This window comes from Cupressus sempervirens, chromosome 8 (assembly GCF_028749045.1).
Source record: "Cupressus sempervirens isolate cs-2001-9-10 chromosome 8, ASM2874904v1, whole genome shotgun sequence".
NCBI lineage: Eukaryota > Viridiplantae > Streptophyta > Pinopsida > Cupressales > Cupressaceae > Cupressus > Cupressus sempervirens.
In genome coordinates, this window is record NC_143125.1 from 794,356,438 (window position 1) to 794,373,230 (window position 16,793).

The 16,793-nt window shown below is 37.2% G+C and overlaps 1 protein-coding gene across 2 annotated transcripts in view; it reads left to right on the forward strand.

Moving 5' to 3' along the window:
* The first annotated feature begins 407 nt into the window (after window positions 1–407).
* Window positions 408–16,793, forward strand: part of YDA (Protein kinase superfamily protein) — a 63,118-nt gene continuing 46,732 nt past the window's right edge. The window contains exons 1-4 of one of the 2 annotated variants that reach the window (XM_089795364.1): window positions 408–542; window positions 6,214–6,267; window positions 6,473–7,163; window positions 7,355–8,107. In XM_089795364.1, coding sequence (XP_089651490.1) covers window positions 6,586–7,163; window positions 7,355–8,107 — 1,331 coding nt within the window. In that variant the 5' untranslated portion in view covers window positions 408–542; window positions 6,214–6,267; window positions 6,473–6,585. Of the gene's footprint in view, window positions 543–6,213; window positions 7,164–7,354; window positions 8,108–16,793 lie in introns of both variants that reach the window. The other variant, XM_089795365.1, reaches the window with a different exon arrangement.

Below are 16,793 nucleotides of genomic sequence, written 5' to 3' on the forward strand. Positions count from 1 at the left end.
GTTTGGCGTGCATTTGGGGAGTCTGCTTCTTACTGAAAGAAAGCTTTTAGCAAAAATAGAGAGGCAAAAAGAAGGAAGCTTTTAGCTGGCGCTTCCATGGCATTCTTGTGTTAAGCACAGCATTTTGTTTTAAAGCAGGGCAGATAAAATCTTTACGTGTTTTCTTTGACAGCCTTATACTCTTCACGGCCTTTTGATTGGAATATTATAATATCTTACACTAGTATTTCTCGTACTGAAAATGAAAGCGGAAAATGAGGGTTTTGAGGGCTTTTTCCAGTCTCCGAAGGGTTCGGGAGCAGCGATTATAGCTGTGTCCGCAGCTGGCCAGTGCGGGACGTCTGGATTCCCGTGAACTGCGGCAGCGGTGTTTTTGTTTGGAGGATGGGAGGCGGGGGAATTCCTGGCGACGGTAGAGAGTGCGGCCGTGAAAGCATTGTAAGAATTATTGTGGTTTCTCCTGTTTTCCGATTGGCTGTGACTTCGAATCTCAGGTTTGCAGTGCTTCATTCTTTGTGAGGCGACTTCCGTCGGAGTCTGAGGTTAGCAATTTGTTTAAGCAAAATGTTGTTCGTTGTGCGCTGTTTTTTGTGTTATGCCTTTGTACTGGGGTAATTTTAGCTCAGCCTCGTCGATAAACACTTTTAATTTTAATTGAGAGTGATTTTCGTGAATGTGGTCGTTCTGTTGATAATTTTAGCACATACTTACAAACAACGTTGCTTCGATGACATTTTATATCTCGTGTGGTCAATTGACGGCATAATCATAGAGTTTTTAGGATAGTAATGAATTGTTTTCATCGCGGAGACGTTTAAGATGAGATTCGCCTGTAAATCGTTACTTTTCAGTGGCCAATTCTGGCCAGATTCGTAGAAAATTTTAGTTTAGGGACAAATTTAGGTTAGATCCTTATATTGGTTAAAACCAATGTTTTATTCGTCAGGCAAATTTATGTCGTGAACACGAGTTTATTGAACATCCTTGCAAATTTAGGTTAGACTTCTATTTATATCTACTTCAGGGGCAAACTTAACACGGACTCGTCAGTCATTCTGTCGTGAGGATAATTTCATTTGCAAATAGTCATGTGCCGTGAATAAATATATCCGAGACTTACATATTTATTGTGCTGGTGATAATCTTGGGGATAATTCCGGTTACGAATTTATCTCAAAATCTATCTCACGCTCATGTATAATTTTGTTCTCGGAACAAGATTAGCCCAGACTCGCAAATATCTCTTTATCTTGTGTATAGGATAACTCAGATACGTTTGCCTTGGGTAATTCAAGTTCAGACTCTTTTGGATAGTTCAGGCAGTAATTATTAAATGTTTTCTGCAGAGGGCAATTTTAGTCGAGGTTTCTGAACATTTCTAATGTAGGTTAGTTTTCGGTGATGGTAAATTTCAACTCAGGTACTTAAGATATTTTTTTGCCTGAAATAACATTAGCTCTCAAGCCTACTTTTTTGTAAGTCAAGGGATGTTTTTTAGTTCAGACACTCGCGTATTTAAATAATTTGCCCAAGGAATAATTTTAATTCAGACTTGTAGATTTTTTTGCCCCGCGATAATTCTAGCGTAGATTTGTAAATATGTTCTCTTTTTGGAGCAAATATTCAGTTAAGATTTGTAAATAATAAATATACTTGCCCCAATTCAGCCCATAGGTCTTCAAGTTTGTATGCCATAGGAAGAATTTTAGCATATATTCACAATAAAAAAAAACTATATCTAGGGGCAAATATGGCTAAGAGTTGTAAATGTTATTTTCATGGTGTAATTCTATTTGAAAAGGGAATGATTTCATCTGAGATGTATGTATATTTTTGTTTTGGGATAATTTCAGCCGAGTCGTGTAAATGTTTGAAATGAGATCAAATTTAGCTCTTTGTCTTGAATACCTTTGTTTTCAGGGCACATTTAGCTCAGACATCCAAATATTTTATTGTTTTTAATTTTTGTGGGTAGTTTAACCCATTAGAGCTATCAGATTTCCACAATCCATCAGTGTTATTATTTGTTTTCTGGATTTGATTGTGTGAACAATTTTTAACATCAACGTTTCAGATCACACTATGTGATCCATCTTCAGGATGCATGCAAAAGAAGAGAAGGAGAAAAAGCCAGTTAAATATGCCTCGTGAATAATTCAAGTTAAGATTTGTTGATCCTTTTCTCGTGGGTAAAGGTCATCCAGAACTTATAACTGTTTTTTTTGAGGGAAAATATTTTGGAATTTTCTAAATGTTTTGTCTAAATGTTGTATAACTGTTTTTTTGAGGGAAAATATTTAATAATACGGAACATTTTTTTAAATAGATGAGTACACGCTTTTGACCTGAAACTATGAGCCATTGAGGTTGCAAAGTGGGGCCTTATCATCGATTACAATATTCAACAATAACACCTTAGCAGGGTTTGAACCTTGATGGCAAGTGTCAAGAACAACAAAATCACAACTTAAACATCACACTATGCCAATGTCAGCATTAAAAATACTAAACATTTTTGTCTAGGGCAAAAGTTCAATTTCTGCCCAGTAGATTGTTTTGCCAAAGAAACAATTTTTGCTTACACCTGTAATATTGTTTTTGTTTATGGAGTATTTAGCTTCATGTTTATAGATATTTTGCCCTTCAATGTTTTAGTTGTGATTTGTGGATATTTTTTGTTTATAGGGAAAATATAGGTCAGGCTCATAAATAATTGCATCTTGTTGGCAATATTATTTCAAGGTTATAAATCATTTCGTCATAGTGATAATTCTAGCTTGCTAACAAATGTTTTTGTCTTCGGATAGGTATTCTCAATTCTGCCTTTTCTGCTAGTTTTTCTTACTCTCAAGGTAGTTTTACTAAAATACTTTTGGTAGGGCAGTAAGTTTTAATCCATTTCGAAAATGCTTTTAACCGGAATATTTGATCTCCAATTTATAAGTAACTTTTCTTGTCATTAGTTTGAGCAAATGGTAAATATTTTGTCCCTTTGGTATAATATTAGCGTAGGCTTGTGAGTACTTTTCAGATTTCTCTTAGGGGAAATTTCAGTTCAGGATTCTAACTCTTTTTGTGCTTGGGGCAATATATACACTGTCACCTAGATTTTTCTCTTTAAAGAATGTTTTGTGTTTGCTTTGGTAGTTGTTTTCTCGTTGGAGATAATTTTAGCCGAGAAACAAATGTTGCTGTTCTTGATCAAGACAAACTTAGGTTTTCATGTACTTTTGTCATGAGAAAAAATTCAGTTCAGCCATGTAATTTTTTTTTTCTTGGGATAATATTTGCTTTGTTGTAAATATTTTTGTTTTTGAGACAAATTTAAGTCAGAGTCCTCAATAGTTTTGTCTTGGGGGTCATTCTACATCAGATTTGCAAGTATTGTTGTGCTGGGATAATTTAGGTCAGGCACAGGGAATAATCTTCTCAGACAGAAGGTTTGTTTATCCTGTAAATGCTTTTTGCTGAGACTTGTGATAAATATTGGTTTTCAAGAGCATAATTGTGACTGATTTGTAGTTTATATTTTTTTCCTGATAACTTCAGCTTTAGGCTTGCAAATGCTTTTCCCACATTTTGGTCAGATTTGTACACTTTTTTGTTTTTGTGAGCAAGGTTTTCTCAGGCTTGTGAATTATTATTGTTTAAGGGGTATTTCTGTTTAATAACTGATTTAAAAAAAAAAGAGGGGTATAAATTTATTCAGAACAACTCGAAGAGTACAAAGTAGCAGGCCCAAGGCCAGAACAAGACCACTAAACACTAAGAGAAGAAAGAAATCCCCACTAGGGGAGACAACTACATAGCTTTGTCCTCCATAATCATTCTGTTTTAGAACTGTTAATAGTTATACCTGTGAGGCAGTTCTAGATCAGACATTCAGATATTAAACATTTTCATCATGAGGACAAAATTGGCTTTAGATTTTAGACTCTTCTATGTTGTTCTCAAGATTAATTTTCAATCGGGCTTGTAAACATATCTGACAAGGGCAATTTAGCCAGCTTATGTATGTAATGCATTTTTCAGGAGGGGGCTAAATTTTGCTCAGAAATTTTTAATGTTTCATCTGGTGGCAAAAGTGGCACAGGATCATATTTAGTGTCTTGATTATAAATGTAATTCAGTTGTGCAGACGTTTTTGTATTGGAGGATATTTCATAGCTCAAATTTTTTTGTTTGTTTGTTTTGGGGACAAATTTAGCTTAGAGGCATAGCTTTTTCTTTCTCAAGTCTATTATTAATAGACATTTTGGTGCTATGCTAAGTTGCAGGATTCACCAAACTTCATCCATGAAATTTGAATTTTGGCAAATTTTTACTGTTGGCAAACTTCTTCCGAATTTTATGATATTCATTATAATATTGTTTTATTTAAAAATAGTATTGAGTTATTTAGTTAAATTATTTACCAATGTTAAATTAGTATGCCAGCATTGTGGATTTACTTATTTAAATTAAATAAATTTGTATAAGGTGAACTTAATGTCAGATTTTTTTTCCAGATTTTTACCCTGGCTGAACTTTATCCAAATTTTATGATCACCAAACTCAAATTCGAATTTGAACCTTGTGATTTAGGTCCTATGTATACTCTGTTCTCAGACTTATAAATATTACTGCTTTGGATGAAGAAATTTTGCTTCAGGTTTGGTTATATTTTTGGATTGTGGCTGTTAAAAAGCAGTTTTATCTCATTGACTAGATGTGTTTTTCCTGGGATCAATTTTAGCTCAAACTTGTAAATGTTTCTTTATTGTTATGACTAGGTTGACTTAGATCCATAGATATGGCTTTGTCTAACGACCTGGCAGGTGGAACTACAATGGCAGCAAGGAATGGAGTGTAATGGCACGAGTGTGTTAACAAGTGTCAAGAACTATTAAAGAGCTGACATATATTTAAAATTTTAAAATAAAATTACATTTAAAGATAACTATTAACTCCAAAAAATAATTTGTAGTAAATACAAATAGAATAGTTCTTTAATAGTTCAAAATTAAAGTAACTGTCAAATAAGTCTTAGTTAAATTAAATATAAAATAACTCTTACGAAAATAATAATATTTTGTCAATAAAATATAAATAAAATAGCTTAAAAACAACTTTTGAAATATATCAAATAAAATGACTCTTCAGTAAATATAGTGCTTCAAATAAAAAATAAAGTACACATTGTAAATAAAATAAGGTAATTTATAAATAATTCTGAAAAGTAAAATAAAATAGATTATGAATAAATTAAAATATAATAATTCATGATTGCTTATTTCTTGGCATTTCTTAGATAGATGAATTTGAGTTATCTATTTCAGTAATTTTTCACAATTGCAATACTATTGGTTTGAGGGAAAATCGAGCTGAGACTTGTAAACATATTGTTGACAAAAAATTTACTGAAGGCATGCTAACATAATCTAGCTCCATTCAATTTTACTGTTTTAGTTTCACATTTTACCATTCTGTAATGATTAGCAACAGTCCGCTCTGTACTTCTACACCAAACACTTAATGTATTTTACCTTCAGGTTTGTATGTTCTTTTTTGTGACGCATCTCTTATTCTGTTGTCTGGGCATCTTCTGCTTCATATATGTTTGCATGATTTTGTATGTTTTTGATAAATTCATGATTTTGTATGTTACTATGTAGGCTAGTTATTATGATTGAGTTTGTATGTATTGTCAATTTGTCACTATCATGTGGCAATGCTTACATCTCATTGTTCTATGCTTGTTTTGCCATTTTCTCCTCAAATGTCAAACATGGGAATTTGTCAATGCTAAGAATTCTAAAGTTTATTGAAGAAAATGATGTATTCACGTGTTTCTGTCATTTGATCTACATGTGTGTTAGCATTGTTAGGGTGTAGTATACAAAATTTTATGCATTTTCTTTGGTCGCAGTAAAACTTCTTCAGCTTGTTTAGCTTATGCATGTTAACATTTAGTTCCAATTGTTTATATTTGTAAAGAGCATTTTGTTGTTCATCATGAGCAAAGTCAATATACATGTGATATCCTTGGCATCCGTGTTTTAATTGCTTAAACAAATATTGAAGATATAAGAAATACGAGCACTTGTTTATGAGAGGCTTTTTAACTATTTTCTTCTGTAGCTGTTCACCCTATGTTCTATGCTTTAATATTTTATTTTTCAATGTTTAGGAATCTACAAGTATATAATCTTCTTATACTCAACTTCCTTGCAGGTTTTTTTTGCTTGCATTACTTTCCAAGAAGGCTTGGAGGATGAGAAAATCAAAGTTAATGTATTTCATTATTTGGCCTTCATCTGCTTAAGTTCTGACCACAACATCATCTTTGTGGAAATGTCTCTCTTTTCATTGAGAGAGTGTAATTTAACATTCTCAGAAATTGTCATTTGACATTTTGATTAGTTCTTGCTTGTTGAGATGCTTTCTCTGCACTGCCTAAAATTTGCAAATGCGGTTCTCTCTGTACTGGCAGAACTGTTTATTGATGATGTTATGATGTGAGGAACGCCTAAGTCAGGTTCCAAGTTTAAAGCTGCACAAATAAATTGCATTGGCATTTGGCCTGTAATCTTGGAGACTGGCAATATGCCATCATGGTGGAGGAAATCTTCTTCGAAAGAAGTGAAGAAGAAAGGAAGTAAAGATAATATATTTGATGGTTTTCGAAAATTCAAGTTTTTGTCAGATGATAAGGGAAGCTTCAAGTCTTCAGGAGGCTCTCGAAGAGACAGTCTTGATACAGCTTCTGAGAATGGGTCCGGACTCCGGGTAGACTCCAGGTCACCCTCACCTTCCAACCCTGTTTCACGTTGCCAGAGTTTTGCTGAGAGGCCAAATGGAAAACCGCTTCCTCTCCCGTCTGCAGTGCCATCAATATTGGGTCGTTCAGAGTCTGGGATCAATGTGCCTCAACCATTGGGGAATATATCTGGGAGGTCATCTCCTGGTTTGCCACTTCCTTCACCTGATTTCATATTAAACAGGCTGGATGCCACAGATTTGGATGGAGGTTCATCATCGTCACCTGTTTCTAGTGTGAGTTCTGTAGTTAGTTTTGAAACTGCAGATCTGCAACAAGACAATGGGCCATTAAATACAAATTGTAATCATTGTAGTTTAGACCTCTCTGGTAGAGTCCTAGCAAATGGTTTTGGTTGTTCGAGGTAAGTTCTCCTTCATAGCCTAACATAAATTATATTGGTATCTTAATCTCATTTCAGCTATTTTGTTCTCATCCTTTAACATGTATCTTATGTAATATTTTGCACTAATGTTCAAATGTGATTGAAATGCACTTTTTTTGGAAGGCTATTTTCCTGTACTAACACATCCTTTTGTTATGTACAAATTGAAGTGTGATGAATGTAGCACAATCTCCGAAGCTCAGTAGGAAAAATTCAGGAAAGGATCTTCTGAGACCTGGTAGTCCGCTTTCCCACCACAATAATCACTCAAACATACCCAAAAAGTTTCTATTGAGCAATAGAGATGCTCCGCCACGTCTGCAAATTCCAGTTAATGGAATACTAGCAAGTGCACCAGAAAGTTCCATATCAAGTCCTTCAAGGAGTCCAATGCGAGCTTATGTTTCTTCTGAACAATCACAGAGCAATGCTTTCTGGGCAACAAAACCTTATCCTGAGACGGCTTTATTTGGGTCAGGTCATTGTTCTAGTCCTGGTTCAGGTTATAATTCGGGGCATAATTCTATTGTTGGAGATATGGCAGGACAGCCCTTTTGGCAGCAGAGCAGGGGCAGCCCAGAGTGTTCACCCATTCCGAGTCCAAGAATGACAAGTGGTCCAAGCTCAAGAGTTCAGAGTGGGGCTGTTACTCCTCTGCATCCTCATGCACTTGGAGCAGGTCCTGAATCCCCAACCAGCTGGTTAGAAGAAGGTCAACACCATGGGCATCGGTTGCCACTACCACCACTATCTATTTCAAACTCATCACCCTTTGCTGCTTCTGGTTCAGCATCTTCCTCATCTTCTGCAGTTCCTCGAAGTCCTGGCAGGGCTGACAATCCTTTAAGCCCTGGATCACGCTGGAAGAAAGGAAAACTTCTGGGAAGGGGAACATTTGGACACGTTTATGCTGGTCTTAACAAGTATGTCTCTACTATTCAATCATTTTTGCAAACTGATTACTCATGATCTGTATAGTGTTTTGCCTATTAATATGTTGATCACACATGTTATTGAACAATATAATTTTCTTGTTAATTGTACTAAGTCTGGCTTTATTTGGAAGGGCAGATAGGTTTGCAAAAATATCATCAATTGATTTGCATGAATTTCACAATTTGTCTGAATTTCTATCTAAAGAGATCTAACCTGTCTTAAAACTCAAAAGTCATTAAACATATTTGATTAATCACTGTAGTTTTCTTTCACTGCATTTCAGCCTGCAGATTCTTATAAACCTTTTTTTCTCTCTATCTGTTCAAGATTTCAAATTGATATTGTAAATGAGCATTCACAGCTATTTCATCCTCTGCTTTCCTTGGTAACCCCTGCTATCATCTGGACAAAATAGTTTGCATTGTATGTTACAGGATTTTCTGCAGACAACTTCCTACCTTTTTTTTGGGCAGAATTTTGGGTCCTTAGTGTGAATGTTCCGCCATTTAACTAATGGACATGAATCTTACTTTGTGTCAGTGTGCTTCCATAATACCCTATCTTATGAGCTATAAAAATTGTTTGTTGCCTTCCGAGACATTTATGGAGTTCCCTTCCCAAGCAGCAATTAATGGACACCACAGAAGGCCTGCAATTGCTCTCACTTTTATTCAGTTGTGTTGGAACTCTAATTAAGACTCATAGACTGAAGCAACATTAGTTTAGTTTAATAAAATACTAAGGCACCTCTATGAGAGAGGTCCTATAGAGCACATGTTACAGACAACCTTGAAGAAAAACCCCCAAGTCTTCAGCAACTGAAACTCTTGGATTTTGAATACTTAAGATTCTTCAAACCCAACATACTTTTTTGTTTTGTCCTTTTTTTGACAATTCTGCAAGCTGTGGAAAACCGTGTCTGTTGATTTTGGTAAATTGTAATTTTGTAACAATTTGTTTACCAAATCTGTCATTGAGGACTTTGTTTTGCTTGACATCAGCATTTTAAGTGTCCAGATCACACAGAGCACCTCTGCCTCAAATATGTTTTCAGCTGTCATCTGCAACTATGTTAAAGTTTTTTTTTTTTTGCAAAATGAGTCTGTATGAGGGTCCAGCACTAGGAGAGGTCTTAATGTGAGCTACTTATTGATTAAGCAGACATTCATTTCAGGTCAATTGAACTGAGGTCTGTTTGCTGTACTTTTTTTCATTATGACATAGCTTATGCTGTTATCATTGGCTAATTTGTTGTTTAGAAATTATGGATATTGGGATTGCCACCTTAATGTTAGTCATCCTAAGTTGGACAAAAATATATGCAATATCCCCATTTTAAAGTTCTACTTGTTGTGCAGCCAGTGTTGGCTTTCTGGGTTGGTGCTAGCAAAAGCAGAGGTGCATTTCGATATTGCCAGTGTGGTTATAGGGATTAATGGAGTTGAGTGACCCTTTATGGAGTGATCCTGGACAATTTGTCCTGGACTTACTACTTTAAGTAAGTTGCTAGTTTTGGTTAGTGTCAATTTGGGCATCGATTGGTTAGTAGGGGTATTGGTTGACTTAATATTTTTAGCAGTTACTATTTATTGTAACCACTATTTTTGGTAGCTTGTCTTAGCTTTGGTCTTATCCCAGGCTCAGCATGCTTTCAGTTTCAGACTTTGGATAATTATCACTATTTTGAGCACTTGGTCTTGGCTTCCATCTCCTATCCGTTCAGAGTGCAATACTTTAAAGTTTTGGCCTTGGCGAGTTTTAATGTTTCTATAGAGAGACAACTTTAAGTTGTTTTTAAAAGGATGCCAATTAGATATTCTATTGTGATGCCAAGGAGGGTGGGGCGGGGGGGTTGGGGGGTATTTAATACTTTAAAGGTTAGTTTCTACTTCCCAAAAAGTGATACCTAGAAGGAAAAAGGGAATAAAGAGAAATATAAATGTTATTTTTAAGAGCTTCACAATTCTGGGGTTATTTTCATGTGCCTTTTAAAGCTGGCTTTGGAGGGAAAAGAATACAAATGGAAGAAAGGTTTCTATTAATTCTTATCTCCCTCTTTATATTCTTATTTTGAGCTCTCATTTGTCATGCTCACTTTTGACAACTTATGGTTGTGCTGTTCGAATACTTCCAGAGATCATCTTTGCTTGTTGGAGGATGAAAACCCTCTCTTAGTTAGCTGGTTTCGGTGGTGAGATACCCACCCTAGGTGGTTGGTGCTCAAATTTTTAGATGTATAACTGATTTTAATTTGTTGGGTGATTGCAGGGTGGAATAAAATGAAGTTGTTTTCAATATTTTGATGTGAATTTGTTGGTTTTGGTGTGGTCTGGGTTTTGTGGAGATTGGACTGAGTTTTGGCTAGTTCAATTTTATTTTACGATACTGAGTATTGAAAGTGCTTTTTCTAAGCGGGTGGAATCAAATATTTTCTCGTATCTCCTAAAGCATTAGCATTTTGGGTATTGTTCTTAAGTTCTTGCCATAGCTAGGCACTGCAAAGTGAGTGGTTATTTGCAGCATATGAAGAAGATTTGATTTTTGTAGACAAATTGCCCTTCCACAAGAGGTTGTACATCTTGCCTGGACCTGGGGTTTTCATAGCAATTCTGAAATGTACATCTTTAGTGGTTAAAAGCATCATTTTGGCCATTGGAGATTGCTGGTGAAGTTTTTTATTAATAGTACAGGATCAGATTATTGAGTTTGCAAGTTTGAAGATTGCTCAAACTAAGTGCCTTTGTCCTTGTGCTTGTTGGTTTTGTTGATGTGAGTCTGTTCCACTCCAACATACATAATTGAATACTTAGTTTTCTGAGATGAAACACCAAATACTTAGTTTTCTGAGATGAAACACCAAATCTCCTACTCTGTCTTGAATAAGGATGCTGATATGCTAAACAATATGGATTGCGTGATCACATGAGACAACCTCAAGGTTCCTTCTTATTGTTGGCTTTCACTTAGTTTTATGATGTGATATGCTGGTTATCACAAACAGATTTATGTTGTTCATATAATGGATATCAACTACTTCAACCACTTCTAACCAAAGAATTTGCAAAGGGCAAGGGTTTACATAACTAGTCTGCTCATAGAATGCAAGAAACTATGGATGTCTTTGTGACTCTATGAGACATAGCTTAGTTATTTACATCAACCAAGCTAGTGCAATCTCCTAAGGTAAATGGAAGATGTTTAGACTACCACCATTCCATTAACACCATCCATCGATGCATATAAATATACAAGCAATAATCAAAGTTAAATTCCCAAATATGCAAGGCAAACGTACAATCACCAAACAGCTAGTAATTTGGTCTAAGTGGGCCCACTAAAGGTGCACGCAAAATATCTTCCATTCAACCATACAATACTAACCAGCATGAAATGAAATCTACTTTAATTGAGGGAATGAAGAAACCATGCAATACTCCAACACAACACAAGTAATCGTCAATGAAGACCGACAATGAATCAATAGTTACTTTGATAGCACTATGGCAACAATTCCAACAAATCTCTTCACCAAACGTACCTATAATTTATTGGGCTACAAATGAGAAGGCCTTAGCCTTTATAGATATTCAAATACAACGAAGGGCGAAGATCAAGGGCCAATATGTACCCTTTACAAACCCTAATAAGGGTTTTCATCACGATCATCCAATTACATGAAGGTGCCCCATTGAGCCAATAAGAAAATTACAATGCTTTTGAGAGCCACTGAGAAATAGATCAGGTAGAGGCACTAGATGCCTTCTACTTGCACACTAGGTACAATATGATTGAATGTGCTTTGAACATGTGTAATAAACTTTTTAATTAGTTGGAAATGGATAGATGCCACATCAACATTCTTATCTTATAGACTTGATCAATTCTCTGAAGATGAGGAAATATCTTTTGATACTCAACATCATAGTTGAAAAACTCAGTTTAGGCAATATTTTGACTAGACCAAAATTTGTGAAAATATTAGAATCGCCAAAAACTCGGGCAAAAATTTCGGCAATAAATTGGCACTTTTATCAAACATTTGAAATAATCCAATTTAATAAAATATTCTTAAGAGCACACATACACACCAATTGTAGAACATATAATGATTTGAGATATTCACCATATATTAATCAAAGTAAGATAGTATTCATTAGTTTAAGAAAATTTCATACTATATTTGTTAATTTAAAATTTTCAATAAATACAATTAATAAAATTTATAATTAGCAAATTATTGTATATTAAATATTTAGTAGTATAATTATAAATAAAATTCATTAATATAATAAGATTTCTTATTTTGTTATTTTTTTTAATGAATAGTCCATGCTCTATTAAATAAAATATAAAAGTTACATATTCACAAAAAAGGGGCCGGGGATACAAGATCACTTCGCGAAAGTTCACTCGGTATGAAATTGGAAACAACTATAAACTATTCATAAAAAAAAAACATAATTGCCCTCAGGCGGCCAGAGCAGCGCCACCGAGGGAGGAGGATCTTGGTGATGATGAAAACCCCATTGGTGTGTGGGGTTTGAGAGAGGCTCAGGAGGAGCCCACTCATCGTCAACAGCAACAACTTCTTCTTAATCTTCTCCCGCCAGATCCAGGCAGGGGAAGGACCACTTGGGGTCAGAGGCAGGAGGAATCGACCGACCCATAGAGGCAAGAAGGAGGAGCAACCGAGGATCATCCAAAACCACATCGCAGAGAGGCAGAGTGGCGTCACTAAACATCCCAGCCGCTAGGAGAGCGGTGAGGGGCCTGGGAGTGAGGTGTCTGTGAGTGGTGAGTCGAAGAGCTATGCCTGTGGTGACACCCACGGAGTGGAGTCTGATCCGCCAAAGCGGAATTTAGAGGCACCCGGGCAATCGTACATGAAGCATTGCCCTAATGATTGAGCAACTCCTGCAGGTGGGTGATCTCTAGGGCCACCTTGTTGGCATGTATTTGAATCTATAGCAGAACATTATTACATATGCAAACTTTAGTATACATAGAAACGTTGATATCAAAAAAAGTGCGAGTAAAAAGGATCACATTTCTATCTTTTCATAAGGTAAATAAAATCTCCAGCTTGAAAGCATGCCAAATCTGAGAAGATTTGAAAGGAATTTTGGTGGAGTCCCCAAGCAGGGCCATATGCCAAGAAAATGGCTTTGGTCTAAAGGGTCTAAAGAAATCATGAATCCAAAGCCAATACTGTTGAGCCCTACGACAGAACCAAAAAATGTGCAGGAAAGACTTTGGTTGACCGTAAAAGAGACACCGAGGGTCTGGAACACCCAGATGCTTGAGCCGAGGTCCCATAGGTAGGCCTTGGAAGAGGACACACCTAGCAAAGTGTGCAATCTTTGGCTTAGTGATGGCTTTCAAAATAATGTTAAACCTGTATCTCCAATTCTGTTGCACAGAGTGGATATGCCAGTGCTGGTTGAGAGTCTCAACCATGAGTAAGTGCGGCACCAACCACAAGTATCCCATTTTAGGCTTGTAATTGATAAGAGGAGTACATGGATACCATTTCCAATCCTTCCACCAAGGCTTGACTTACTGAGTACCTAGCTCGTGAAGCAAATGAGAGGGAAAGACAAAGACCAATAAATCAAAAGTCTGCCGATCTAGGTGAGTTAGACGAAACTGGACCTTCAAATCTTCCCAAGATCTCATACTCATGGTGGCTCTAGAAAATAAATCTTTGGGTGTCGTTATGCCACTTTTGAAAAAACGCAGAGCACTGACACCTTGAATCTTGGCCAGAGGGACACCCTCAATGGCAAATAAGGGTGACCACCACTATTATGATGATTCGGGGAAAGCCCATCCCTAAAATTGTTGCTAGCCCAATGAAGCCATGACTTGACCCCTTCCCAATCTCTCTAGATGCTCTTGACCACAAAGGAGCCTTGAATGTGCATAGGTTCGATGGTGATGAGAAGGGTCTGAAATCCTATCCCCTTCCATGCCAGCCTATGAGTAGGAAAACTAGAGGAGATGTAGTGCCGAAGGAGAACTTTCCAGGCTTCATCCCCGGAGAGAGCTTTGAGGACCCACTTGACACACAAGGTAATGTCTTGTTTTTGAGTGGAGATAAGACCTAGACTGCCAGATTCTTTGGGCAAACAACAATATTCCTATGCAACTTGGTGGAAACCATGATGTTTCGCATTCGAGCCCCAGAGGAAATCTCTAAGAAGTTTTCCCAACTTAGCATATTAGGCTCTAGAAGGTGCCCAACAGGAAGAATAGTATACATGAGTCGTGGCTAAAAGCTTGGGGCAAATTTGGAACTTGCCATCAAGCGAGAGAGGCTTAGTAAGCCAGTAGTCCAGCTTTTTAGCAATTTTCTTTAACACAACATTCCAAAGATCAACCGCCAAGGCCTGGAAAGCAAAAGGGATACCGAGAAATCGAAAGATCTCTCCATGTAGGATCCATCCCCACTGGAATTGAGCAAGCCACAGAGGAGCGGGGAGGAAGGACTATCTATAGCAGAGCGTCTTGTGCAATTGAATGGTAGACCCTAAAGCCATGCAAAAAGTTTCCAAGCATTTAAGTGTGTTGCTGACATTAGCTTTATCCTCAATAAGGATGAGAAAGGAGTCAGTAGCAAAATGTCCATTGACTAGCTGGGACGGGGACTCTGAAAGAGAAATATTGCGGACTTGACCAGAAGAAATGGAATGAGCCAAACAAATAACCAAATCCTTCGGCAACCAGGACATAAAGAGCAGGGGCCAGGGGACAACTTTGGCGAATGGATTTGAAAAGGCCAAAGGTCTTAGATTGCTTGCCATTAATGGTGATACAAGCGGAAGCCTCGCCAAAAAGCATCTCCACAGATTGAAGAAAAACTGGTCCGAAGCCAAGAGCATGAAGCATAGCAAGAATGAGATACCATTCTATGTGATCATATGCTTTAGCAAAGTCAATTTTAAGAAACAAAGCTTGCTGCTTAGATTTGCTGGCCCATTCCATACCCTCCTAGACTGCAATGATGTTGTCCAAGATAAAATAAGATTTGATGAAGCCAGTTTGTTTTGGTCGAAAATTCAAGGGCAAAAGATAGTGGATTTTGAGCGCCAAGGCTTAGCTATGGTTTTGTAGGAAACATTGAGCAAGGTGATAGGCTGCCAATTACATATATCCTTCGAATTGCTAGATTTAGGTATGTACTTAATGCTGCCCTTGTTAATAATATTGCATAATGATTTGGAATGGAATGCTTCTAGGTACATCATATGCAGATCAAGCCCAATAGAGTCCCAAAAGACTTTGTAAAATTCGCAGGGGAACCCATCGGACCTAGGGGCCTTGTCATTTGCCATGGAAAAGACAACCTCCTTAAGGTCGCTGAGGGTGAGCAGCTGCTCAAAGAAAGCATGTTGCTCAGCCGCAAGACGGTTTGGAGTAACAACAATACACTCCTTCAAAGCTTGCTCATGCTTCAGAGTAAAATCACTAGCAGTGAAAACCTTCTCATAGTGACGAACGAAGGCTTGAAGAATGTCAGGAAAGTTTGAAAGAACCTGTTGCCCATCTTTGATTCTTTTTATCCCCATAGAGGGGTGACAAGCTTTAAGAGCTTGGAAGAACTCTTTGGAAGCGTGGTCTCCAACTTGGAGCTAGTGAAGACGGGCTTTGATTTGGGCTCTCTTGGTAGCATAATTGTTCGAAATTTTCTTTTGATGGCGAAGATTGGGAAGCCTTAGTTGCAGGTCTGAAACGAAAGGATTCAAGACCAGAGTGTCTGAGGCGATGTACAGATCTTTGGTGGTGGCGTCATACGAACACTTGTGGTACAAAACAAGTTGCCTACCATAGATCTAGAGAAATCTGGCCGTACGGGTGATGGTATCATTCCACCACTATATCCACCCAATTTGTGATTGTGGTCGAGACTCTAAATTCCAGACATGCAAAATATGAGCCATAGTGGGCTCATGACTCAACAATGACGTGTTGAGAAAAAATTGAGTCTTAGAAGGATACCTTTGAGCTATTTGCTAGGCGATGGTAAAGAGAATGGGAAAGTGGTCTGACAAGGTCACATCTGGCAAAGGAATGATAGGTAAAGCTCTTTCTTTAGAAAAAGAGAAAAAAGATGGTACAAAAATCATCACACAATCAAACCTCTTAAAAATCTTGTCAGAGCTAGCTCTCAAATTAGACAAAGTGTGCCAAACCCCACCACGCTAGCGGTGGTGAGCATTGGGATCAAAAGGCCTAATTTATTGCGCATGTAGTACTAGGCCTCTCGTTCTCTAGCTGTCCAATGAAATGGTAGAATGCCTTCCTTGTCAGTAGCCAACTGAACCATATTTAAGTCCCCACAAACAACCCAAGTGGCAGGTGGCAAAGGATCCACCATCCAACGTTGGAGTTGGGAATGTTCAACAACATCATTGGGAGCACAAACATTAACAATCTCAAAAGAATGATTTTGGAAGGACAACAAAATCCAAACAATCCTGTGCATGGGGTTAGAACCATGAGCGATAACAAAAGAAATTAAACGAGGTGAGAGAAGAGAAACAACACCACCTCGACCAGCTTCATGCTGGGAAGAAAAAAACAACGCAATTTGGCCAAATAATGCGACAAACAACGCTTAATATAAAATCTGAAATCCTAACTTCTTGGAGACAAAGGATATCCAGGATACCA